Source organism: Ascidiella aspersa, chromosome 9 (assembly GCF_963924565.1).
Source record: "Ascidiella aspersa chromosome 9, kaAscAspe10.2, whole genome shotgun sequence".
Lineage (NCBI taxonomy): Eukaryota > Metazoa > Chordata > Ascidiacea > Phlebobranchia > Ascidiidae > Ascidiella > Ascidiella aspersa.
This window is the reverse complement of record NC_139455.1, coordinates 5650350-5676007: the sequence shown is the minus strand read 5'-3', so window position 1 is coordinate 5676007 and position 25658 is coordinate 5650350. Positions and strand designations below refer to the sequence as shown.

General features: G+C 37.0%; 1 protein-coding gene and 1 long non-coding RNA gene across 2 annotated transcripts in view; both read right to left on the bottom strand.

Annotated features, from left to right (window-relative positions):
* LOC146132049 (sushi, von Willebrand factor type A, EGF and pentraxin domain-containing protein 1-like) overlaps nt 1–22859 on the bottom strand; it is a 43303-nt gene extending 20444 nt beyond the window's left edge. Inside the window, exons 1-24 of the mRNA XM_083397194.1 lie at nt 22827–22859; nt 22337–22340; nt 21317–21496; nt 20744–20920; nt 20337–20450; nt 19690–19893; nt 18658–18837; nt 18091–18267; nt 15522–15731; nt 14540–14701; nt 13943–14161; nt 12933–13040; nt 12530–12643; nt 11887–12090; nt 10297–10476; nt 9482–9658; nt 8006–8338; nt 5947–6105; nt 4578–4838; nt 2924–3025; nt 1815–1934; nt 958–1158; nt 673–855; nt 149–261 (exon numbers count right to left, since the gene is read on the bottom strand). Of these exons, the coding sequence (XP_083253320.1) occupies nt 149–261; nt 673–855; nt 958–1158; nt 1815–1934; nt 2924–3025; nt 4578–4838; nt 5947–6105; nt 8006–8338; nt 9482–9658; nt 10297–10476; nt 11887–12090; nt 12530–12643; nt 12933–13040; nt 13943–14161; nt 14540–14701; nt 15522–15731; nt 18091–18267; nt 18658–18837; nt 19690–19893; nt 20337–20450; nt 20744–20920; nt 21317–21496; nt 22337–22340; nt 22827–22859 (3915 nt within the window). The remainder of the gene's footprint in view (nt 1–148; nt 262–672; nt 856–957; nt 1159–1814; nt 1935–2923; nt 3026–4577; nt 4839–5946; nt 6106–8005; nt 8339–9481; nt 9659–10296; nt 10477–11886; nt 12091–12529; nt 12644–12932; nt 13041–13942; nt 14162–14539; nt 14702–15521; nt 15732–18090; nt 18268–18657; nt 18838–19689; nt 19894–20336; nt 20451–20743; nt 20921–21316; nt 21497–22336; nt 22341–22826) is intronic.
* A 72-nt stretch (nt 22860–22931) lies between these two features.
* Nucleotides 22932–25426, bottom strand: LOC146132048 (uncharacterized). Its single transcript, XR_014501691.1, has 3 exons — nt 25289–25426; nt 24122–24304; nt 22932–23003 (listed from the first exon to the last, which is right to left on the bottom strand). It is a non-coding gene; the product is annotated as an uncharacterized LOC146132048 (long non-coding RNA).
* Between the last annotated feature and the right edge of the window lie 232 nt (nt 25427–25658).

The window sequence follows — 25658 nt, the reverse complement described above, 5'->3', positions numbered from 1 at the left end:
ATATAAACAGCGCATTGTTAATTTTTTAATGGGTGTGTTAGGTAACTGACAACCTTGATTTTTGTTTAAAGCACTGCTTTAAAACATTTTTGCCAATTTAGCAACATTTTTATAATGGTAATAAATTGGTAATAAGCATGACCTATACCTCGAAGGTTGCCTGGGATCCTACTTTAAACCATACAACACGGTCGCTTTGTTGATCTGTTCCGCTCAACGTCACGCCTTCTTCTAAATTGGAGATGAACACGTGACACTGTCCTGCAAGACAAATTTGTACGACATTGATATTGGGCATATACCTTGAGTGTTATTTTAAAAGCATAAAGCATCGTTTCGTGATCAAGTGTACACTTTTCTTATATTTGCAACATTGTATAAATAACATAGGTCTAACTAATTAAAAAACATTCGTAAAAGTTCACCAACTTTAGCTTGGTTTAAGCCAACAACTAAACTCCAAATCAATTTGTGAAAAATAGCAATACAAGATTTAGTTTAAGTCGCTGTCATAGTAAGTCGAGTTTAAATTAAGTGAACATTTGTATTAAAACTAAAAATAAAATTATTACAACTCCTGAACTCGTCGGATTTTTGGCTATATTTTGATGAAGAAACAACAAAAACGTATATAACCGTTATCACTGTTTTATAAGAAGAATTTAGGAATACCTTCGCAGAGAGGTTGACTTGACCATCCTGATTTTGTACAGATCAACTCTTCTTCTGCAGGAAAGTATCTAGGATTGCAAACTACCTTTGCTCTCTGTCGAATGTTCAAACTAGCAGCCCCTGGTTGCCCGGATGGCATAATTTTACCGTTCTCGGGGTCAGCCAATTCCGGACATAACAGATCTAAAATAATAATCGCGATTATTAATGCTCTGTTAATTAATTAAAATAATCAATTGATCAGTCGAGTGGCATTGTTTTACCCCACTTAAATTGTTTTCTTACCACAACCAACAGGCAATTCATCCTCCCAGATTCCGAATGTGTCACAACTGACTTCCGCTGAACCATTTAATGTAAGTTTGTGGTCGGTGCATTGAAATCGCACTACGTTGCCTACTGAGACTTGAGAAGCTAAAATACTGTTTCCACGTTGGTCCAATATATCAACACCAGGTGGTAAGCCCTCCAACGAGCACGTGTACTCTGCAAAATGTACTTTAACGTTACCGCCATGTTCACTTTTGGTTATAATTAGGAGATTTTAAAAAGTGCTGTAGAAAGGAGGAATAACGGGTCAGAGTTTGCACTGCCTATAAAACAAGTTTTTATATTCATTACGGGGTGAAAAATACCGTTTCGTAGCATTTATGGAATTTGGTTTGGGGAGCATGACAATTTATTTTCAAAGATTTTGTTAGAAAGTTACGTCAAATTGTGACGTCATAAAGTTATATCTAAACGTAACCTTATAAACTTGTATCTTAACGTGACGTCATGCAAAGTAACCTTATTAACAACATACAGTTCGTTTCTCTTGTTATAGTTTTAGATTCGACAGTCTTCCCGAAAGCTAGAACAATGTTATAGATTCGCGCATAGCGCAAAACGCCCTTAGGTCGTTTTAAGTTGCCCAAATTTTTATCTTTAATGTTGCGACAAAACGTACTACGCCTTTGGTCTAAAGCGATTAATTCAAATGAGCTAAGACGACCTAGAAACATAATTTGATTCAAATTAGAAAAAAAATGCATATGAATAAAACAACAACATTTTCCGTCAGCATTTTGTGAGAAAGTGTCCTAGGCTTACCAATACTACCTACAACGGGTCGTCAAACATTGAAAATGGTCACTCTTTACCTTCTTCACATTTCGTGCCGTGGAAACCATTGCGACAAGTGCAACGGTACTGCAGATTTTCATTTTCAAGGACGCAGGTAGCGCCGTTCAGGCAAGGCAAAGTGCTGCAGTGATCCGACACTGGAAACAGAAACATCCATCATAAAGCCACGAATCAAATCGAAAAGTAAGCGACCACGTTTATACAAATTAATGCTTCACAGTGTTTGGGGACAGTTAATCGGTCGTTTTCCAGTGTTTTTCCATTAATAAAAAGTCAGTCATAGTTTGGTAGAAAAGCGTCTTGATTTGGCTTTGTTTGTTAAATCGTCTGACTCGTTGTTTTGGCCAAGTTGATTCGATTAAACACCTTAAGTAAAACATGGGTCTAATCCTCGTATGGGTTGCGATGGGCAAGTTGACCATTATACTTTAGACCGGTTAGCTTGCTGGTTAGCTCTAAACCAGTGGTTCTCAACCGCCGGTCCGCGTCAACTTCTGCCGGTCCGCCAAATATATTACAATTTTATATCCTAATTGCAAAATGCAAGATGTAGTCTTCAACTTTAAGACCAGTTGTATGTGAAAACCTTTTATATACCACGAATGATATAAAAAAGACAGCGGAAAATTGCTAATTAAAGTTTCCATTTTTTGCTTTTAAGTTTTACTTTTGTCGTAATCACATTTTGGGTTGATTTTGATTTTTAAGGTCCACCGGTCCGCAAAATTTGTTTTAAAATTTCACCGGTCCGTAAGGTTGAGAACCACTGCTCTAAACCAGTGTTTCCTAATCAGGTGAATGGTTCACCCCAGGGTGAATAAAATTTTTGCAGGGGTGAATCAACTAAAATTGGAGAATAAGGGTGAACCGTCAGAAATTTTCTAAACGTTGATAGTCCATTGTATTTCTAATAGTCGATTGATTTTTTGATAGTCGATTGTTTTTCTAAACGTTGTGACTGTGTTTTGTGCTTTTGTAGCTTTATAACTCCCGACTCGAGAAATTGTAGATTTGCAATTATAAAACTTAGCTTGAGTTGATCTTAACAAAAATCGAAACAACCTAAGTCATTTTGTGCTGTTATATATAAACTAGATAGTATGAGCGCTATGCTCTGTATTCTCACCGACATCACATCGATCCCCAACGTATCCAGGTGTACAAGAGCAGACACCTTCGTGATAGGTTGCTCCGTTCTTGCACAAGCCTGGGAAGCATTCATCGGCGACTGTGAAAAGTAACATTTTAAAGCAGTGGTTTCCGACTTGTTTTAGTCACGGACCACTTTCCATTTACTGTCCAGTTTACGGACCCCTAAGTCTATAACCAACAACTTTACGAAACTACACCAATACTTATCAATACATAAACGTTAAATTCAATATTGTAACATAGAGTTAAATAGCAAATTTTCAAAACATAATATTTAAACATAAAACGTTATATTCAAGAATTTGAACCTGCATTAAAAACGTTTTGAATTCTGTGTGGAATTGCGGAAACCCTGCAACCTTTTAACGTACCTATTTTCTTTAACTGCAAACTTTCTTTGTACAAAAACGCCATGACAGATACATATACGTTTTGGGACTGTCAAAGAGCGAATTCTATTACCTGACACGACACGTGGCTTAAGTTGTTTTAATGCACTGCAATGGAGTACAAAACGAAAAAATTTCACTCCGTACCAGTTGGGAAAGTATGTGTTTTATTTTTTGAGTTCAGTGTCATTTCCTTTTGCCTTATCAACACACTAATTCAGCAAATCAATGCACGAAACAAAAAAGAAATTTTGTAAATTGAGTTTTGCTGTCGGCTGAAAGTCTACTGTCAGATTCTACTGGACGGGCATGATATTCGCAAATATCCTTTTCACAAAACCTTTGCTTGTAATGAAAAGTATTTTCATATTGTTTAGGCATGGTTTAAAGATGTTATAGTTTCTTCCAACGACAAAGTTAGTAATTACTAGGGCCATTTTTATTTTAACCTAAAAAAAATTTTTTTAACTTTATTTTTATCAAATTTTAACTTTATTTTAACCTAACGAAATTGCTTGTTTGTAGAGGCCACAGTTCTTCCTTGAATTGATGCCAGTTATCCAAACATAATATTTTGTCTATTTCAGACCCAAACGTGATATTTTGTCGCAAAGTCAAGGTGTTTTATGAATTTTAAAAGATTAAACTTGCTTAGGCATTTTTGTATTACAGAATGTTAGTATAGGCCATTCCCAAAATTCAAACTGTTGATCTTCGAAAAGACCACGTTTATGAAGAGGAAGTGTTTTGTAACAACCAATAAAAAATAGTCAATTTGCGATAATAGTTACTGCTGATCCAAGTGGGCATTGTGACATTTTGCCTGCTTTTATGGGTTAATATGGTTTAATTGTGTCGCAGTTCCTGATTTACAATGCTTCCACGACGATATTTACATAAACCACTCTCAAGAAACACAAAAACTTTGTCAAAAGCTATAATTTGACAAATTTTGACTTTATTAATAAATTTTAACTTTATTGTAAATTTTAACTTTATTTTAACCTATAAACTTTTTAGTAACAGTCCCCTAGGTGCTGAAAACAACTTTATTCTTTGATTCATGGACAGATGAGGTCCTTAAAAAATTTTAACTTTATTGACTTTTGCGGGCCCTAGTAATTACCTATGATATAAACATCGCATATCGCTGCCATCAACGAAGATTTTATGGGCACCTAGTAAACCCTGTTGCCGTTTCTCGGTTAATGTTTAAAAAGCGTAAAAAATACGACCAACCTTTCTCGCAAACGTAGAAATGTTCAGCATTGCAGTCAGCCTTCTGCCAGCATTTAGTGTGACGCCAACCGCGACGCCAATCCCAACCCCAACGATGGCATTTCGCATCAGCATTTAAGTATGCACATTGCAGGCGGCGATTTGTTTGACCTTCGGTAGTCCAAGGATTAAATACAGCTCTGTTGTCGATGTTTATCACCTTGTCACCGTCGGACCATTTCCAGAAGTTAGTCTTCCTGAGGCCAATCCATGATGGGCTGGCTGACAACACAGACACAGTAGCATGTAAAGCAAGCAACTACTGTAAATACGATGCATATAAATAGGTCAGGCGCGGGTCTAGGAATTTGGTTTGGGGAGACATGACCATTTTTTTTTCAGAGACGAAGTTAGTTACGTCAAAATTATAAAGTTGTACCTAAACGTGACGTCATAAAAAGTAACCTTATAAACACACACAGTTCGTTTCACTTGGTATACTTTCAGATTCGACAGGTGTTACCCTAAGCTACAACGATGTTATAGATTCGCTCACAGCGCAAAACACCTTTATATCGTTTAAGTTGCCCAAACTTTAATCTTCGATGTTGCGATGATCCTTTAGGCTAAAGCGATTTTATTCAAATGAACTGAGACATCCTAGAAACATAATTAGATTCAAACTAGAAATATTTTTTGCATTTACTTAAATGGGCGAAAAATACAGTTTTGGGAGGTCATGGCCACGTGCCTCACCCCCCTTGGATCCGCCCTGGTAGTGAGCCTATACGCGAAGCCAAGTAGAAATGTCATGGCTAAGTGGAAATACTTATCAGGGGTGGCATCTGTGAAAATCGAATGTAAAGTTCTTATAAATATGCTGTTGCTACCAGACATAGTATATTTAAAATAGGTTCCTCTGGCATATATTTTTTCAACCAACGTTTCGGCTTACTATCCGGCAAGCCTTCGTCAGGGACTAACACACAAGCCAACAAGGCGCAAAGTAAAATCACACAAAAAAAACCTGTTGGCTTTGTGTGTTAGTCCCTGACGAAGACTTGCCGGATAGTAAGCCGAAACGTTGGTTGAAAAACTATATGCCAGAGGAACCTATTGTAAAGTTCTTATGTGCACCTAGCTGTGTTTCGTGATCCAATGTACCGTTTCGCACCTTACCTTGAAAATCATGAATTAACAATCAAAGGTTTTTGGCTTGTTAACGCTTAAAGCAGTTTTGAGTAAATTGGTCCGTATGTATATTATAACGTCACTTGTAATCGAAGGGCGGGGAAAAAGCTTTAGCAGAAATGTCGAACATCGACATGTAATATAAAATACAAAGGACCGAACAATTCTATCAGTCAAGTTAAAATTGAATTAAGCCAACCGTAAGTAAGAAGTTGTGCTATCCACACGTGCACATCCTTCTCCTTGAGGACTGCAAGACGACCTCCGAGGTGGCGGCAGGCATCCTCGGCGTTTGCGAAATTCCTCAAATCCGAACTGGCAATATACCGCTTGTTTCGGAAGTCGAACTCGCGTCCACCTTTGCATGCAAACATTGAATGTAAATCAGCTCTTTTTTAAATGTTTGCCTGTGATGCATTGCAAATATGCTTGCAGAAAAAGCATGCTCAGATATATCCTAGAGGCAGACTGTTAGTTTATTCCTGTTCTAACCATATTTACACATCGGCAAACTTGGGCCGATATTTTGCTTAAAATATAATATACCGTTTCTTAAAACCACACAAATTTCCTGAGGGTTAAGTTGGCTGTCGTTAGTATCATGCAAAGCTAACACGCAAAATAATACTTTTTTTATTGAATAGGTAATAAACTTAATGTTAAATTGGATTGGATTGTTATGTAATGATGTAGGTGTTCCGCAAGATTTTATGTACATATTATACCGCGCAAGCTGACACTGCCTATAAAGCATTGGTGTAAAAGCTGACTGATTGGTTTTAATGTAAAACTCAATTAATCTTCTAGTTCAATGCTTTTCAACCCGTGGTATGGTACGCACTTGTGCGGATAAAAAAATGACAAACGTCGTGCGGATGAATGTGTGGATGAAAGTGGTGCATATTATGATTTTATTATGTGTATTATAGTAATCAAATAATGTGGTGCGCCCTCTTATGTGTTACAGGACAGTCATATAGTGTCTCAGACACAAACTCCTTCATTGTGATTTCATAAGTAGGAAAAAACAAATGTTGCAAACTTACTGTGCTATAGTTTCGTGCGGACGAAACTTTTCCGAAATAGAAAAAGTGCGAACGGTTCTTTTAAAGGCTGAAAAGCACTGTTCTAGTTGATCATAAGGTTGTCTAATCAAAATAAATTGAGTAAATCAATGCTGTTTTCATAAGAAATTTCGTTTTGTACTTTGTCAGAAGGCCTATTTGACGCAGCGACCTATTTACTCCCTTCTTGAGTCAATTGTTTTGGCACAAAGCTGGACTTCACTTTTACAACCTTAAGATGACTATAGACATCCAATATTGTAGGATAATTCAAAAAATAATTTTATTGCATAATTCATTATACTCTACATGAGTGGTTCTCAACCGGGGTGCATGCTCAAGGGTGGCGCGAAATATAAGATTTTTAAGATTTCGACTGTTACAACTTTTTTGTGTACGATTAGAGTGGAATAAACCCAATTTTAACCTCCTATGTTTTGTAGAGTTGTTGTAGGTTGTTCCAGTTCCGTTTATTGCGACATTCTAGTGAATTACCTACAGAAAAATCTTGCAGGGGTGCCGCAATCTATTTATTATTTCTGAGGGGTGCCGCAAGCCATAAAAGGTTGAGAACCACTGCTCCACATGTACAATATTAAACAAAAAACAAAAAAAAATTGCTGCAAAACAATTTACCGGCTAGAAAAAAATGTTAGCATAATAATGTTGAAGAAGGCATATTAGAACTGCTTTGCCTCATTTACACTGGTTTTACACACCAATCTACATTTTTATTTAGGCCTTTAAATACAGCAATGTTGTGAAAAAGTAATGTTGTCTGGACAAAGCCCAAATAAGTCCGTCCAAGTCATTAGAATAGCAAGGCAAGTTTAGTTATTAAGTTGTTAAAATCGAACATAAATTCAATTTTGATAACTTGTTGATCAAATATGATCATACTTTGATAGCTAACCATACAAAACAAACTAAAAGCGAAAATAATTTAGTTTTAATTGCACTTAATGAAAACATTTAAGACTAAATGAGTTTTGTTTTGAGTAAACTACTGAAGTTCAAGTCTAAAGAACTTTATTAAAGTCTACTCATGTTGCCCAATTAGTTTAGTCAAGTAATTTGACAATATTGTCTCAAGTGAACTTGAGTAAAGCAATTTACTTGAGTTATTGAGTCGTGACAACTTCTAAGCTTATATGTGCAACTAACTGAAGCAACTTTGTTAGATATACCACTTACAGGAATACAGGGGACAGTCTCTCAGCTTATAGTTGGTTCCCTTGCATTGTAGAACGTTGTGTTGGGAGCCGGGGCAGGGGCGTCGGCGGCGCTGCTGGCCCGACCCGCAAGTGACCGAGCAGGCCTCCCAAGGGCCCCAATCGCCCCAATTCCTCCACCAGGGCCCTTCATCGGCGGGGGCTGAAGGCGGAGCGGTGGGGGCTGAATGCGTGGTCAGCGGGGGATGAAAAAAGGGCGTGGTCAGCTGGGGGCGTGGCTGGGTTCGATGGACGACCGAACGCACCGTAGTTGTAGGTGGCCTCGATGTAGTAAAAGCTGCCAACGTTGTAGAGGCTATACGAAATTTAAAAAATAAAGTTCATGAAGGCGACTATTAGAGAAATCGACGATGACTATGACTGTCCGATTACAGCATTTTTAACAGTTTTTGTTTCTCTTACGGCCACCAGTTAAAAAGCGTTTTCAGATATGACATCATAGGGACGTCTTAAAACGATTATCCTAAAGAACACCTGACATTATCTTGCGAAATTGTGCGCAAAAATGCAACAAAAACCCAAAATAGTCGCAGGAAGCGCGAAAAAAAGCGTTTGTTTGGTTTAAATTGGCAAATCTTTCAATTCAAACAAAATGAGTATTATACCAATAAAAATAATGGCATATTGTTAAAAAATGCTAGCATTTATATTATAGTTTAGGAGAAATGTACAGCGCCTTTGACGTGATTAGATTTGTTCAAATCTGTCGTATTTCCAAGCTAAATGCACTGCTCTTCAAGCTGCGTTGAAATTGTTTTTTCTAGTCAACCTAGTTTCGCAATACGACCGAAAACGTTTAGTTAAAAAAGTATATCAAATCGTTTTAAGCTCCTTGGTTAGAGGATACTGTGAATAAAAACATTAGGTATGTCTTGATGTCTTGTATACAAATCTAATTAATGTATATATGAAGCCAATGATGTCGAATAAATGATGTACATACTTCAAAGTTAAATACTTTTAAGATAAAATAATAAATCTGAATTCTAGATATATTCTGCAAAATCTAGGTTTTTTAAATTGTTAACTAGGACAATTCTGTTGGTTGCCGTTTTTACTGCCTAATTCTTAGTTCTATTGTCTGGTTTTTCTTTTTCAGTTTGTTGCTTGACAAGCTCTTCTGACCATAAGTTTGGTGGGAACCACTTCCCTAAGGTGATCAGCACTTTCACGTGTCCCGTAACATCCTTATTAGTGTTAGGCCACCAAAACTTTTCGCAGTTCCATGGCTTGTCGCTATTATCAATGAGCAGCCTATATATTTTACGGAAATAAGTTTTTATTGGCACACCGTCAAGTTTTGACGCAGCTTTGTGACGTCACGTTTTGACGTAGCTTTGTGGCTTAACGTGTGACGTCAGGTTATGACGTAACTTTGTAATGACATTCATAAAGTTGGTTTCATAAAAGTTTTCAATTAAAGGCATTCGAACATTACCAACGCAATTTGCCACTCCTGTCCAACGCAAAGATTGGTCACAAATCGAAGTGTGATCGCCCATGTTTTGGTAGCCTTGGTCGCAGAAGAAGGTGACCTCAGACTTGTAGAAATACGCATCACGTGGTTCAGTTACTCCGCCGTTGTCCGGTAAAGGAGGAGGGCGACATCGCTTTTCTGTAAAGTAAGCCAAGGTTGTTGGCGCCTTATTAGAAACAGACTTTTTGTGTACTACCGGTATAGAAAATCAGTTGTTGTGATTTCCGAAAGCAATTTCTGCAAAAAATATTACTGTGTATGTTTACGAAATTATTTTTTTATTGATGTTGTTATTTTGTATATTGATGTTGTAATTTTGAAATGACAAAACAATACTTAAATAATTAAATCCAGTTAATTTATTTTAACCAAAAGATTAAAAAAATGACTTAGTTTAGTTTAAGGCACCAAGGTTAGGATATCATTAAGTTAACTTAATAAAACCCTGATTTCGATAAAAAATGCTAAATGTAATTCAGAACAGCAGTTTCATAAATGCGTTCCTATCACGTCTGCATTAAGTTATGTAGTATCATTCGAAAAAAAAAACATGCAACTTTTAGGGCACTTTTAACACGGCAAATGATATGGGCGCATTCGCAGCCCTACTGGATTAAAACCATATGTAAATTCCCTTTTTCCTTCAACGTACAATAACTGCTTAACAACTCTGTTCAATTATATTAATTGAAATAAAGTTTCAAACGAAAATGCAGTTTTAACTTAAATCAACAGTCGTAAAAGAAGCACACGCTATGAAGTAAAAAAACTCGAACCTTGACAACGTGGTTGTTGGTTCCAACCCGAAGTGGTGCAGTGTATTATTCCTCTGATAGCCCGATATCCTTGATTGCAAACCACTCGCACTCGACTGTGGAGATCCAAAGAAACCAGACCACCGCTGCTACTCTCGAGTCGGCCGTTTGCTGGTTCGTCCAGTCCTGGGCATCTGTAAACTGCGTTTGCGATTTTATACGTATCATATATTTTGTTGTTATCTGGAACGATTTTTGTGCTATCTGATGACGAATTATTGTTGGTGCAGAGGTTAAAATAGTTTTTTTTTTTGGTGGACGGATAGCTAGGCAAGGCTGCAATAGTAAAAGTACAGTGAGGGGATGAGAAGCGTCACCCAGGCTATGAGATACTGCAAAAGCTGTAAGCTGTTTGTGATTTTGACGTTTGTGATTCGTTGTTTTTATTTAGTATTTAAATATTGGTTATATTTATTAGTCCTTTGTTATTGTGGTTAAACTAGTCCTACCTGCACACAAAGTGCAATGCAAAAAAAAATAGAGTATTACTTTTAAAGAATATATCATCTCTTTTGGGATTATTAGAGCAAACGTCATAAATGTTTTGACAAATTCACCTGATGTATATTTGTTATTTGCCTTTTTCCTCAATAAGTCATTTTATTTAACTAAGGCTCATGGGCTTATCCAGGGAGTGGACAGGTCATGCCCTCCAAAATTTTTTTTTTGCTTATGGTATAACTAAGTAAATGCAATTTTTACGCGTTTGCAACTCTTAGTTGTGTTTTAACTATGTGTCAGATTTTGATAAAACGCTTTCACGGTACGCCAATAAAGGCGGTCATATGCGTCGCTGGTAAAAGGAAAAAACATTTTAATATTTAAACACATTTTTTTTTACTTTTTTTTAGGAATTGATTGCACAGTACTTTCAAGTGTGGCACACAATAAGCCTTACAAAGCAACAATGTCTAAATTAGAATAATCCATCAACGATATTATAAGGCTAAATTCGCATTAATAACCACGGCAGATTAAGATGTAAAATCATTTAAATAAGACCTAGACATGTCGAAATAAATCCTAAAATGTTATAAATCAGACCAAAATAAAGATTCTAATGCCTAAATTTGTATGGCTAGGGTATTGAAATATTTAGGGCCACCTGTTTGCCATCGACCATTTTGGATGGTTTGCCCCTTTTAAAGGTTACGGAATTAGTGAAGTTAGTAGCGGGATTAGATAAAAGGTTGCATATTGGTCTAATTTTGGACATTTAGGACCTCTTCCGACGTTACTAGGTCTTATTTCGATTAGCAAATTATAACGATTTAGTTGAGTTATATTTAGGCCTTATTGCGAACTGTGTTTTATGTCGACGTTGAGGTTGTTTTAAATTTGGTCCTAAGACTGGAGTCTCATGTTACATATTCAAGATATGTAACTATGAAGCATATGTAATAAAAATTTGCAGGCAACTCAAGAGAAATATACCTACGATTTTTTGAAAAAGGCATATGATATAGCCCTGGGCAAAGCTGGAAATTAATAGAAAGAGAATTTTTTAGATTTTAAAAGTGCACATTTTTTAAACATTCAAAGTCCGCTTACCGCATCCTGTGGGAAGAGCGGTTTCCCATCTTCCGTAGTTGCCACAGCGGCTCTCTGTGGCGCCCACTAGTTGAAGCGAAGGATTTTTACACCGAAACGTAAAGGTTTCATAAACAGAAGCGACGTGATGATTTTCAACGCGAATATTTGCCGCATTTTCAATTGCAATATCATCGGGAATTTCTGACAGGCAACATGTGTACTCTGCATGACAATCAAATAATTTGTGGAAAATTATTTTTACTTTTAGCGAAAAACAAATAACCGCGGTGGCTACTGCATTTGTTTACAGAAACAAGGCAGTGTTCATATGTATACCTAATGTCTGCCGGTTTACTAAAATCTCGACTATTATAAAACACAGTCAGTGTTTTAAATTTACCGTTGTTAGTTTAAAGTTCAACGGTCCTAATTGTTTCGTTAGAAAACAAAAAACAAAAACAGTAAAGATTCTTGTGTGGTGTCGCAAAAATATTTTACCGTAACAGATGATTGTCAGCCATAATCCATAAAAAATGAACTTAAATGACATTAAAGAAAAAATTAGGTTTATGAGTTAAAGCCTACGAATTTAACAAACATAAAATCTAAACCTTCAAACTCTAAATTAAACCAAAAATGATTGCGTTAAACATCAGATTACCGTTCTCACAAATATTTCCGTAGAATCCGTCGCGACAATCACAACTGTAAGGCAACGGCGTTCCGATGCAGGCTGCTCCGTTTAAGCAAGGCAGAGTGCTGCAATGATCGGACACTAAAATAGGTAAAATAATTCTGCAACAATCCGGAATCAAAATGTATAAGGAACACTAAATAATGGTTAAAAATCAATACAATCAATGTTGTAAGCTACCTTGAACAAACAATAACATAATAGTCTACGTGTGTTGTCGTTACATTCCTCAGTCACCGAAGTTTAAATCAAGTATTTGATTATTAAAAATACACGCGTATTTCTTTTTTAAACGAACGATGAACCGATGTTTGTTGAAACCGATATTAATTTGTGCGTTTGGCTAAAACATATTCGTTAGGCATCTTACCTGCTTCACAACGATCTCCGAAATAACCGCCCAGGCATGTACAGCGGCCATCCGTTTGACATGTTCCCCCGTTATAACAAGGGTCAGTATTATCGTTGCAGCGTTTGTCTGGTTACAAAAAAAACTACAGTAAATGCTTAAACATCTTTAGATGACGCGTTATCTTTCCAAGAACTAAATACTCAGTAATCAACTTCGTTAAACTTAAAAGACTCCGCAATTTTACGCTGAGATAAAAACATTTATAAACGACAGTTGTACAGCTTCCACGAAACACATTACCAGCGCTAAACCAGTTTGCTATAGCCTAGCAGGGGTGGCCAACACGTGGCTCGCGAGCCGCATGCGGCTCTTCGCCCAGTTATATTTCCTTTTTTAAGTTATGGATTATTGTCGGTTTCGAATCATGATCATGCTGGTTGATATACGACATTATATTAAAAAATGTGCATTTTTTTCTTCTTCTAAATTACAATTTTGTCTATTTATCGAAATAAAGGCAATTTTTTCGCGTTTCGCGCGATCGCCTTGTGGAGTGAGTAAGAAATGGGGTGATAGGCTCATTCATTTCGTCCATGTGTGTAAAGTATGGCTCTTAACGGTTAACCAAGTAATAAATGCGCGTCCTGGAATCTGATTGGTTGGCCACCCCTGGCCTATAGCTTATTTTACTACGAAATGTTGCGAACAAGTAACATCAGCGGTGTAATGTACTGCCGACCTTGCATTCATTCAAATCAATACATTTTCTGAATTTAATCATTTAAGGGTAAAGGCAGTATTGTAAAGTTTATCGATTATATCGAAGTCTCATATTAAAGGCTCGTACAAGTCATTTCAGTCATTTGTTAATTCTTGTTGAGTGTATTGGTTTCCTTGTTTAAGCGCATCGAATTTATTTTAATTTCTAACGTCAGTTTGTCCGCATAGGAACTAATAATTTATTGTTTTAATTTTTTTTTAATGTTTTTTTCTTAACGTGTAACAAACGGTTCAAAATATAAACTCACCGCGCTCGCAAATGTATTGAAACTGCAGGTTGCAAAACGCTTTTCTCCATTTTCCAAGATTCATGTCTAGTACAGCACAAACCATATTTCTTCTTGTGTAGTCTGTTGTCGTCCAACGATGGAAATTTACTTTGTCCTGTATGTCAATCACTCTTGAACCGCTGCTCCAATGCCAACCAAGTTCGTTTGTCTTTCGCATGCCGATAAAAGCATAACGCCCTTCAGACAATTATAAATATAATTAATTTTGAATATGCTATGTAATGTTTTACCACAAAAAGCTTACGGGTGGGTGAAATCAAAAGAGCATTCTCACTTATTTTGTCGAGTTAAAAAATGGTTGTTTTGGTTTTGTTTGTACGTCCAGCGCATGATAAACGTTTTGGTAAGTTAACACGGAAACATGTTTCGGTTGACGGGATAATCGCATCAAACATATTGCAAAAGAAAAATGTTTTTTAACGTTGGCAATTATGCATGTCCTGTATCACTTAGCTGACTTAAATATCGAACTGAAGATAGAAAAAAAGTGCTCATAAGCCATTAGGCAAAAAATAACAGAAACTGCTCTTAACCGGTCATCATGTGTATGTTTACCTGTTCGTTTGAACACACTAAAAACCCTCTCGTGCACGTTTTGCTCGTGTAAGTCGGCAAGCATGCCTCCAATAGCTTCACAGCTTTCGCTTGCCTCGGCGTAGTTGCGATTTTCCACGAACAACTTGTATTCCTTGTCGTTCAACGTGAAGGTTTTTCCAACTAAGTCATACGAAATTTGTCATAAAAGGGCATTTAAAGGTAATTCTTAACGAATTTTTCGAGACGCTATGACTGCGTCACTGCCATTAGAAATGTCCGAAAGTACGGATCGGAGCCTATACCCAATGCCAAGCGTTATAGTGTCGGTACTCGCCCGATACTAGGGGAGTATCGGTGCTAATCCGAAGCATAATTAACATTTCAAATTCAGCCATGATTAGCAAACCAACGCAGCGATTCAAACTTGAGAAGTATATATTTATCGAAAATTATAGGTCAACAACAAGTGGAGGTAACTAAACTTTAACCTTGAAGCAAATTTTGGCATAATGACCTGGAAAAAATACCATTGAATGTTTCAATTTCACCTTTTGTGCTTGTCGGAGCATAGCAATGACGTCATTTGGTATCGGATCGGATCGCGATACATTTGTCCAAACTATCGCGTATTGGACATCACTATCTGCCACTTTATGTAATACTGTGCCTATACCTCAAAGAAAGAATAAATGATTCCCTACCGCCTTGAGCGGTTTCACAGGTCTTTTGTACTTATTTTTCCCGAAGTGTAACCGAACCCGAACCATTTTTATAATCAACCTTAATCTAACCGGAGCATAACCGAAACGTTTAACATGAACTACATCAAAAGCGGAACCAAAAATGAAATGGATTCTTAGAAATTATTTGAACCCGAAGCAAACTTGCGAGCCGAAAACAAAACGGTTCGACTTTCTGCATGTAAGTCGACAGAAATCCGCTATTAGAACAGCACTATACGATAAACCACAATAAACTATGCGATAAAGTATTATCTTACCGGGTGAATTACTGCACTGCGGTTGGCTACAGTCTCTTCTCTCATAGTTTCTTCCCTTGCATTCCAGCACGTTGTGTGTGGAGCCGGGGCAGGGGCGTCTTCGGCGCTGCTGAACCGACCCACAAGTGGCCGAACAGGCTTCCCAAGGGCCCCAAGCGCCCCAATCTCTCCACTGTTGTTGTCCGGTTGCCGGGGGAGTTGTAGGATTTCCTAAACAGGCCGGCGATGATTTGAAGTGTAAATGTATAAATTGATATTCTAAGCAAAATATATTTTTATCCGACGCGCTTTTAAAGCTTGGTATTATATTGATATCGCCAGCTACGCTAGGTCTGGGGTTTCAACAAAGGAATTTAAACGACCAATGTGTATTTCAAGTTACTGCAAAATAAGAAAAATTCAAAGCGCTTTTAACAAATAGCCGGCCAGCTTCCCGAACCGTTATATCACTCTTTTATTATTTTTTTTATTTTTTATTATATTACCCAAAAAAAAAGCAAAAATATATAAGCTGAACGAATAGAAAACAAAGTGCAATATATGCAAAGCAGGGCTGTTGAGGCGGTTAACAAACCCGAGTCCGACTCCAGCAGCTAAATGTGTATTTCACTCATTTACGTAATTAAAGTACGGTAAATATTCGGATATTCACTCATTGGGGTTTCCTACAATTCGGCCTCCACAATACGTGGTTGGCAATTCCATCTTAACATTTACATCTTTTGCCTCATAAGTTTCGAAATTTGGTACTGTGACTGTGCACCAGACTTGAGATTTTTGGTAATCTTACTCGAGTGCAAAGTGCGACTCCGACTCCGCAGCCCAGGTACAAAATTATAATAATTTAGGCCACCTCAAATTATGTATTTAAAGTAGTCATTTTGCCAAAATATTTAGACATTTAAAAGTGCAAAAAATGACAGGCTGTATTTTTCCTTTAAACCAGTGGTTCTCAAACCTGGGGGTCGCGAACCCCAAGTGGGTCGCAAGGGGTTGTCGGGGGGGGTCGCCGTGTAGAATTTCAAAAATAAAATAATCATAAGACTTAGGCAATTTGAACTCAAAGTTTAGCAGTATAGAAGAAGCAAAAGCAATCGCCAGTCTAACATTTGTCTTTGTGTGGCTTTTGCTGCAGTGAACCTGTCGCGTTTATGACGTCACGATTACACTTTTCAATTAATGAATCAAGCGTAGCTTCAGTCAAACAATGTCTAATAAAAATGAATAGACGCTTAAACCAGGGTTGCCAGATGGCCTAAAATTCGATCCAAAAACGATAAATTGTCCTAATTTATAGTGCTGTGTCCGACGGTTTGTAAAATCATTAGGACAGTTAGCTTTCTGTCTCAATTTTGCCGAATTTATTTGGAACATTGGATGAAGTAAAACCATGGGCTCACGAAGCCACAAAAATTTTTTATACCAACTTTACCAACGTGAATCCAAAAATTTTTCGTATTTCTACAATAATTCTGTGCAGCACAAAAGCGTCAAGTGTACTCTATGGCGCTTTAGATTCAAATTTAAATTTAGGCTAGCTTACAATAAAATTTGTACTGATTTACAATAGATTACAGGCAGAGTATTTCTACTTTTCAGCGGTATTATAACATTTTACATAGCCTTTTCCAAAACATCCACAGAATTTCGGTAAGAAAATTTTGGTGTTGCAGTTTTGGCAAACGGAAACATAATTCACAGAAAGCTTTACTATTGCACTGCTGTTAATGACTAACCGTTTGGTAAATTTGTAAGGAATTTGGCTATTCACCAAGAACTTTTACCTCCATTGATTTCCTTTAGTTTTGCACTACGTACACGTACATAATTATTGTTATCAACAATTTGGATTTTAGAAATAGCCTACTGACATTCTCTAATACAAAATGCATAAGCAAGCTAAATCAATCGCCAAAAAACGATGCACTTTTTATAATCCATAAAACACCTTGACTTTGCGACAAAATATTACGTTTGGGTCTGAAATCAACAAAATATTATGTTTGGGTAACTGGCATCAATTTAAGGAAGAACTGTGGCCTCTACAAACAAGCAATTTCGTTAGGTTAAAATAAAGTTAAAATTTGATAAAAATAAAGTTAAAAAATTTTTTTAGGTTAAAATAAAAATGGCCCTAGTGATCAGCACTTTCGCGTGTCCCGTCACATCCCTGAAAAGTGTTAGGCCACTTTTAACGTGGCATAACACTGACACTTTTCGCAGTTCCAGGGCTTGTCGCTATTATCAATGAGGAACCTTTATTTTTACGGAAATAAGTTTTCATTTGCACACCGTGACGTTTTGACGCAGCTTTGTTACGTCACGTTTTGACGTAGCTTTGTTACGTCACGTTTTGACGTAGCTTTGTGACGTCATGTTTTGGCGTAGCTTTGTGACGTCACGTTTTGACGTAGCTTTGTGACGTCACGTTTTGGGGTAGCCTTTTGACGTCATGTTTTGGCGTAACTTTGTGGCGTAATGTGTGACGTCAGGTTATGACGTAACTTTGTGATGACATTCCTAAAGTTGGTTTCATGAAAGTTTTCAATTAAAGGCATTCAAACATTACCAACGCAATTTGCCACTCCTGTCCAACGCAAAGATTGGTCACAAATCGAAGTGTGGTCGCCCATGTTTTGGTAGCCTTGGTCGCAGAAGAAGGTGACCTCAGACTTATAGAAATAAGGCCTCCGTGGGTCAGTTACTCCGCCGTTGTCCGGTAAAGGAGGAGGGCGACATCGCTTTTCTGTAATAAAGTAAGCCAAGGTTGTTGGCGCCTTATTAAAAACAGACTTTTTGTGTACTACATAAAATCAGTTATTGTGATTTCCGAAAAGCAATTTCTGCAAAAATATTACTGTGTATGTTTACGAAAAAAGTTCGTTATTGATGTTGTAAACAGGTAATTTCTAAATGACAAAACATTATTTAAATAATTAAATCCAGTCAATTTATTTTAACCAAAAGATTAAAAAAACGACTTAGTTTAAGGCACCAAGGTTAGGATATCATTGAGTTAACTTTATAAAACCCTGATTTCAATAAAAAATGCTAAATGTAATTTAGAACAACAGTTTCATAAATCAACAGTCGTAAAAACTTAAAGCACGCGCTGTCAAGTGCAAAAACCTCAAACCTTGACAACGTGGTTGGTGGTTCCAACCCGAAGTGGTGCAGTGTATTTCTCCTCTGATAGCCCGATATCCTCGATTGCAAACCACTCGCACTCGACTGTGGAGATCCAAAGAAACCGGACCACCGCTGCTACTCTCGAGTCGGCCGTTTGCTGGTTCGTCCAGTCCTGGGCATCTGTAAACTGCGTTTGCGATTTTATACGTATCTTAGATTTTGGTTGTTATCTGGAACGATTTTTGTGCTATCTGATGACAACTTTATCGTTGGTGCAGAGGTTAAATTAGTTTTTTTGGCGGACGGATAGCTAGGCAAGACTACTATAATAAAAGTACAGTGAGGGGATGAGAAGCGTCACCAAGGCTATGAGATACTGCGAAAGCTGTTAGTGATTTTGACATTTATGATTTGTTTAGTATACCTTCGGGCGTTTTTTTATTAATAGTAGGTATTATTTGCCGTTGTTGTTGCGGTTAAACTAGTCCTTTCAAGGCAAAAAAGTGCAATGCAAATAGGGTTTTACTTTTAAAGAATATATTTTATCTCTTTTTCAATTATTATACGCACAAGGCAAACCTAATGTTTTATTTCTCAAATTCACATAATGAAAATTTGGTGTGTTTGCCTACAGCTTTATTAAGATAAGTAATAAGAATTCAATTTGACCTCGATAATTCATGCGATTTAACTAATGCCCATGGGCGTATTCACGGAGGGTGCACGGTAACTTCGTTACTGGATCCGCGCCTGCTAAGACCCAATGCCAAAATCTGAATTGTTAATATAATTGTGTTAAAAGCATAAGCAAGAAAACACAAAATGCAAACAAGGATGACATTTTGGCATTTTTCAGTATCTATGGAGCGTATTTTTATTTTTTATTTGTAATTTGGGTCAAATTGTAATAAAAGACTTATGGTATATCCCTTGGCTAAGTTTTGCAAGTTTGAAAAGGAAGTTCTTAGGCAAACACATTCGTTATTGGTTTAATTTTCGAAACTGCGCATTTTTTTAAACATTTTAAAAGTCCGCTTACCGCATCCTGTGGGAAGAGCGGTTTCCCATCTTCCGTAGTTGCCACAGCGGCTCTCTGTGGCGCCCACTAGTTGAAGCGAAGGTTTTTTACACCGAAACGTAAAGGTTTCATAAACAGAAGCGACGTGGTGACTTTCAACGCGAATATTTTCCGCATTTGCAATTGCAATAACTTCAGGAATTTCTGACAGGCGACATGTGTACTCTGCATAACAATAAAATAAATTAAGGCAAAATATTTTTAATGTAAGTAAAATATAATTAACCGCGGGGACCAAGAAAAATGTTTATTGCATTGGTTTATAAAAAACTAGGCGGTATTTTTGTACACTATCGATGTCTAGATTTTATTAAAAAGTTTTTTATTATTAATTACCGACCGTTGTTCATTCAACGTTCAACGGCCTTAGTTGTTTCGCCAAAAAACAACAAAAAATATTCTTGTCACGGGTCGCAGGAATATTTTACCGTAACTGATAATTGTCAGCCATAATCCATAAAAAATGAACTTAAATTACATCAAGGAAAAATTTGGTTTCCGAGTTGAAGCCTATATAGGGGTTAGTTCGATAAAATGCGACGAACATGAAACCTAAACCTTTAAACTCTAAGTTAAACTTAAAATGGTAGCGTTAGAAATCAGATTACCGTTCTCACAAATATTTCCGTAGAATCCGTCGCGGCAATCACAACTGTAAGGCAACGGCGTTCCGATGCAGGTTGCTCCGTTTAAGCAAGGCAGAGTGCTGCAATGATCGGACACTAAAACAGGTAAAATAATTATGTAACAATCGGGCCTCAAAATTGAACCGACTGGAACACTAACAAAAGGTTAAAAAACAATGCAATCAATGTTGTAAGATATCTTGAACAATGCAAAAAACACGATAATCTATATGTATGGGTGCACCTTCAGTCACAAAAGTTGTATATCAAATATTCTTATTAACACATGATAAATACACGCGTATTTCATTTTAAAACGAACGATGAACCGATGTTTGTTGAAACCGATATTTCATGAAAGTTTTCAATTAAAGGCATTCAAACATTACCAACGCAATTTGCCACTCCTGTCCAACGCAAAGATTGGTCACAAATCGAAGTGCGGTCGCCCATGTTTTGGTAGCCTTGGTTGCAGAAGAAGGTGACCTCAGACTTATAGAAATAAGGCCTCCGTGGGTCAGTTACTCCGCCGTTGTTCGTTAAGGGAGGAGGGCGACATCGCTTTTCTGTAATAAAGTAAGCCAAAGTTGTTGGCGCTGGCGGCTTCCTTAGTAAAAACAGACTTTTTGTGTACTACATAAAATCAGTTGTAATTTCCGAAAAGCAATTTCTGCAAAAATATTACTGCGTATGTTTACGAAAAAAGTTCGTTATTGATGTTGTAAACAGGTAATTTTTAAATGACAAAACATTGCTTAAATAATTAATTCCAGTAAATTTATTGTAACCAAAAGATTAAAAAAACGACTTAGTTTAAGGCACCAAGGTTAGGATATCATTGAGTTAACTTTATAAAACCCTGATTTCGATAAAAAATGCTAAATGTAATTTAGAAGAGCAGTTTCATAAATCAACAGTCGTAAAAACTTAAAGCACGCGCTGTCAAGTGAAAAACCTCAAACCTTGACAACGTGGTTGGTGGTTCCAACCCGAAGTGGTGCAGTGTATTTCTCCTCTGTTAGCCCGATATCCTTGATTGCAAACCACTCGCACTCGACTGTGGAGATCCAAAGAAACCGGACCACCGCTGCTACTCTCGAGTCGGCCGTTTGCTGGTTCGTCCAGTCCTGGGCATCTGTAAACTGCGTTTGTGATTTTATTCGTATCTTAGATTTTGGTTGTTATCTGGAACGATTTTTGTGCTATCTGATGACAAATTTATCGTTGGTGCAGAGGTTAAATTAGTTTTTTTGGCGGACGGATAGCTAGGCAAGACTACTATAATAAAAGTACAGTGAGGGGATGAGAAGCGTCACCCAGGCTATGAGATACTGCGAAAGCTGTTAGTGATTTTGACATTTATGATTTGTTTAGTATACCTTCGGGCGTTTTTTTATTAATAGTAGGTATTATTAGCCGTTGTTGTTGCGGTTAAACTAGTCCTTTCAAGGCAAAAAAGTGCAATCCAAATAGGGTTTTACTTTTAAAGAATATATTTTATCTCTTTTTCAATTATTATACGCACAACGCAAACCTAATGTTTTATTTCTCAAATTCACATAATGAAAATTTGGTGTGTTTGCCTACAGCTTTATTAAGATAAGTAATAAGAATTCAATTTGTCCTCGATAATTCATGCGATTTAACTAATGCCCATGAATTGCTGAATATCCAACTTATTTTTGTCACGTAAGTGGGTGATATACAGGATGTAGAGTCGGAACCAGATTTGGGACTCGACGTAATAGCACATTTGGATAGGGTCGGGCTCGGGTTCAACTTTTCGGCCGAAATCGGACTTGGGTTGTTTTAACCCACTCCGCAGCCCTGGTTGCTATTAGTGCGAAACCAAACATAGAAAAATGTTTGGCACACGAGTTATTTATATTTTCACATTATTCAGAAACTGGCACACTGCATACGAAAGGTTGCCGACCCCTGGCTTAGATTATATCAAATATACTGTATACCATCAGATGTACCCTCCTGTAGACAGAAATAGTAATAAAGAAACGTTCAGTAGTAAGATGTGAAAGAAACTACTAAGGTTTGAAAATGTCTAAAACAACCTATTGAAAACACAGAATAGTGAAATTATACGGAAAGGGCACCCCAATTCTGTTTAAAAATTACAAATGCAAACATGAGTTTTAATGAAGTTTTTTAAATATTTTCAAACCTTTGTGATTTATTTGGATATTACGAGTGGAAAAGGTCTATAACTCTAGATTCTAAAATATAGATAAAAATAATTTTATTTTATAAACTAAACAGCAAGGTTTTCACAGTGGTGAAGGCGAAAGTCGATTTAGCGTTAGAAAGTTTGTATATCGTTAGTTGCTATTAAACTACGCGAATCAATTTAGTTTTTCTGGTCGACTTTAATTTCGCTCTGTATAGTGTCGGACAAATAGCGCTGCTGTCTCTTGATAGATATTATCAGACATCTCTACTGTGGGCCCTTGAACTTACCGATGCACTCAGCTTGGCCTTGCCACGTCGCATTTTCGTTGCACGTGGCTGATTCGTTGCCGACCAGCGTGTATCCAAGGTCGCATGCGAAGGTCACTCGGGAACCGTAGGTGTAGTCGGAGTTCTGGTCGTCCACCCGACCATTGTCCGGTACCCGCGGCGCCTCGCACTGCTTCACTGCATTGCGGAAGGTATAGCTTTAATCAATAGTCCGGATTCTATAAACATTTATTTTTATGTCGTTAAAAAAGTGTGGACAGTGCATCCAGCGCGTAACATATGGTCTTATCCCACCAATATTCATGCTTATATCTGAAAAACAAACAATCATAAAGATGTCAAAGAAAAACAAGACAATGGTTGTTCCACAAAAATGTTGTAACAGTTAAAATACAACCTAAAAACTATTGCAGGAAATTAACAAAAACCTACTTATCGAAATAGAAATGGGATAATTGTAAATCAACAGCGAAAAAAAAAGCAAATGCTGTTCAATATGTTTGTCCAATTCAGAGATGAACAACTATATAACGTAAAAACGTTCTAGCTGAACCTAATGTGATAAAGCTAGGCCTGGGTAGTTAATTCTGCAAGCTCGGGTATGCCATATATTGCTTTGATGAAGATATAATACATTTAAAATGTCGTTGAATATAACTCAAAACTAAATTTATTGATAAAAATTTAACTGAACGACATTTTCAAAAAGCTGACTATAGCTTTTATAATTTTTAAACGATTTGCGTTCATTTTTAAATGATTTTTAATGTGATAAACTATAGGCCTGGGTGGTTAATTCTGAAAGCTCGGGTATGCCCTATATGTTGCTCGAATGAAGATATAATACAGTTAAAATGTCGTTGAATATAAAGCAAAACTAAATTTATTGATAAAAATTTAACTGAACGACAACTTCAAAAAGCTGACTACAAGTTTCTTAATTTTGTAAACGATTAATGTGCAAAAAAATGTATTTTTTTCGTATACCAGTAACGTTACTTGTTCCGTGAAATGGATTACCACTAGTCATACGAGTTCTGTGAACAACATGAACTCTATTGCTGCTGTGCGACGAAAATGAAAATCAGTCGGCCTACACTATAATAATAGTTCATCATGGACTATAGGGGTGCCGTATGACCTCTTGAAAGAGGATTTCTTTTTTTTTTTTCAAAACGAAAAAATAAATGATATTTAGAATACACTCAAAAATCCCTGATTGGTTCAAAAAACTTCAAAACTTAAACTTAAAAAAAACATGCGACACACAAATAAAAATCAACGACAGCACCAACCAAGACACACGGAGGAATGTTTTCCGAACCAGCGTTTATTGCTCTGGCAAACGAGTCGGGTGAAACCTTCCAGTTTGTAGCCCTCGTTACAGACGTATTCCGCCTCGCTGTGATAGTGACGTGTTCCAGTAAGGTAGTAAACCTTTCCATGTGGTATTACTCGCAGTGCAGGGCATTCGGCCCCTGGAAAATTATGGAAAACAAAATAAAATCAAAATGTTTGCCAAAATATACTTTTTTTCTAAAACGATATAAACTACAAGTTTAAAACGGCCGTTAATTTCAGTTTTCTCCAGTGTTTAAAACTAGTAATTTCGAAATAACTTAAGTCCAAGTCAAGTCCCAGTTCAAGTAATCAGTTGCCATAGTCAAGTCCTAGACAAGTCGTTGTTAAAGCAAGTCAACTTCGATTCAAGTCATTAATAAAAAAATAAAGCGTTAAACTAATACACTTGGTAAATTCGTCCTATTATGAGCAATAACTCAACTAAAATTAACAAAAACCCTATATTTACAGCATGAAAATTGTTTTACGTAAAACAAATAAGACAAATGGCCCAATTTTATCCAAAAAATTAAATGAAAACACTTCATTTTTTTTAACCAATGTATTTGACAAAATAGTTTCAGTCCAAGTCAAGTCATTCGTCCAACAGACGTAAGTCAAGTCAAGTCTTTGATAAATAGTGACTTAAGTGCACTCGATCTTGACTTAAGTTATTGCAACACTGGTTTTCTTCAAAGTGGCATATCGTCGTTTCTGATTTGAATGAAGCTTTTTCGTTTTATCTTGGAAGTATGGCATCCTTGTTACATGGTTCATTGGTAAGATTGACGGATGCTTAACCGTTTTTTAAAGTCGACGGCAGCAACTATAGGACGATTAACTTTGGTCATCAAGAGACGTGCTAACTCGTTTTTTCTTTTTATGCAACCCTGGCCCTTGATTAATTAATTACAAAGGGGTTATTCTGACAAATATTGTGTTCAGGGCCGACGTGTCGGTAACCTATACAGGTGATCTTCTTCAGGGCAAAATACTAGTAACTTTACAGAAGGTCCTTGATGCCTAATACGCAATAGAATTCATGGATGCTCCCTATTCTGACCCGGCACTGTATAACCAGCAGGAATAAACGTTTTAAACCTTAGCAACCGAAGACCTACTTGGATTAAAGCACGACTTGCCGCACTCTCCGTCACACAAGCATCGCTTTCTAGCCCCTCGACAGTCGCTCGTCCTAGTGCAAGGCTTTCTGCAGATTCGACCCTTAGGGAGCTGGTCTAAGTCACGCCTGCAAACGCATTGGCAGGTCTCTGTAAAGCAACGCTATAGTTAAACATTGAAAGCGAGGCAGCTTAAGCGAAAACATTCGGTCCCAATCAGTTCAAAACCAAAATAAAAATAAGTCTCCGAAAAGCGTGCAGATCCCCATTCTGTATAATAATGTAGTTCTATTTTTCTATAATTAAAAAGAAGTTGAAAGGATGATATTCATCCGCTGCCATAAAAAATACTAAACCAAACCCTAAAATT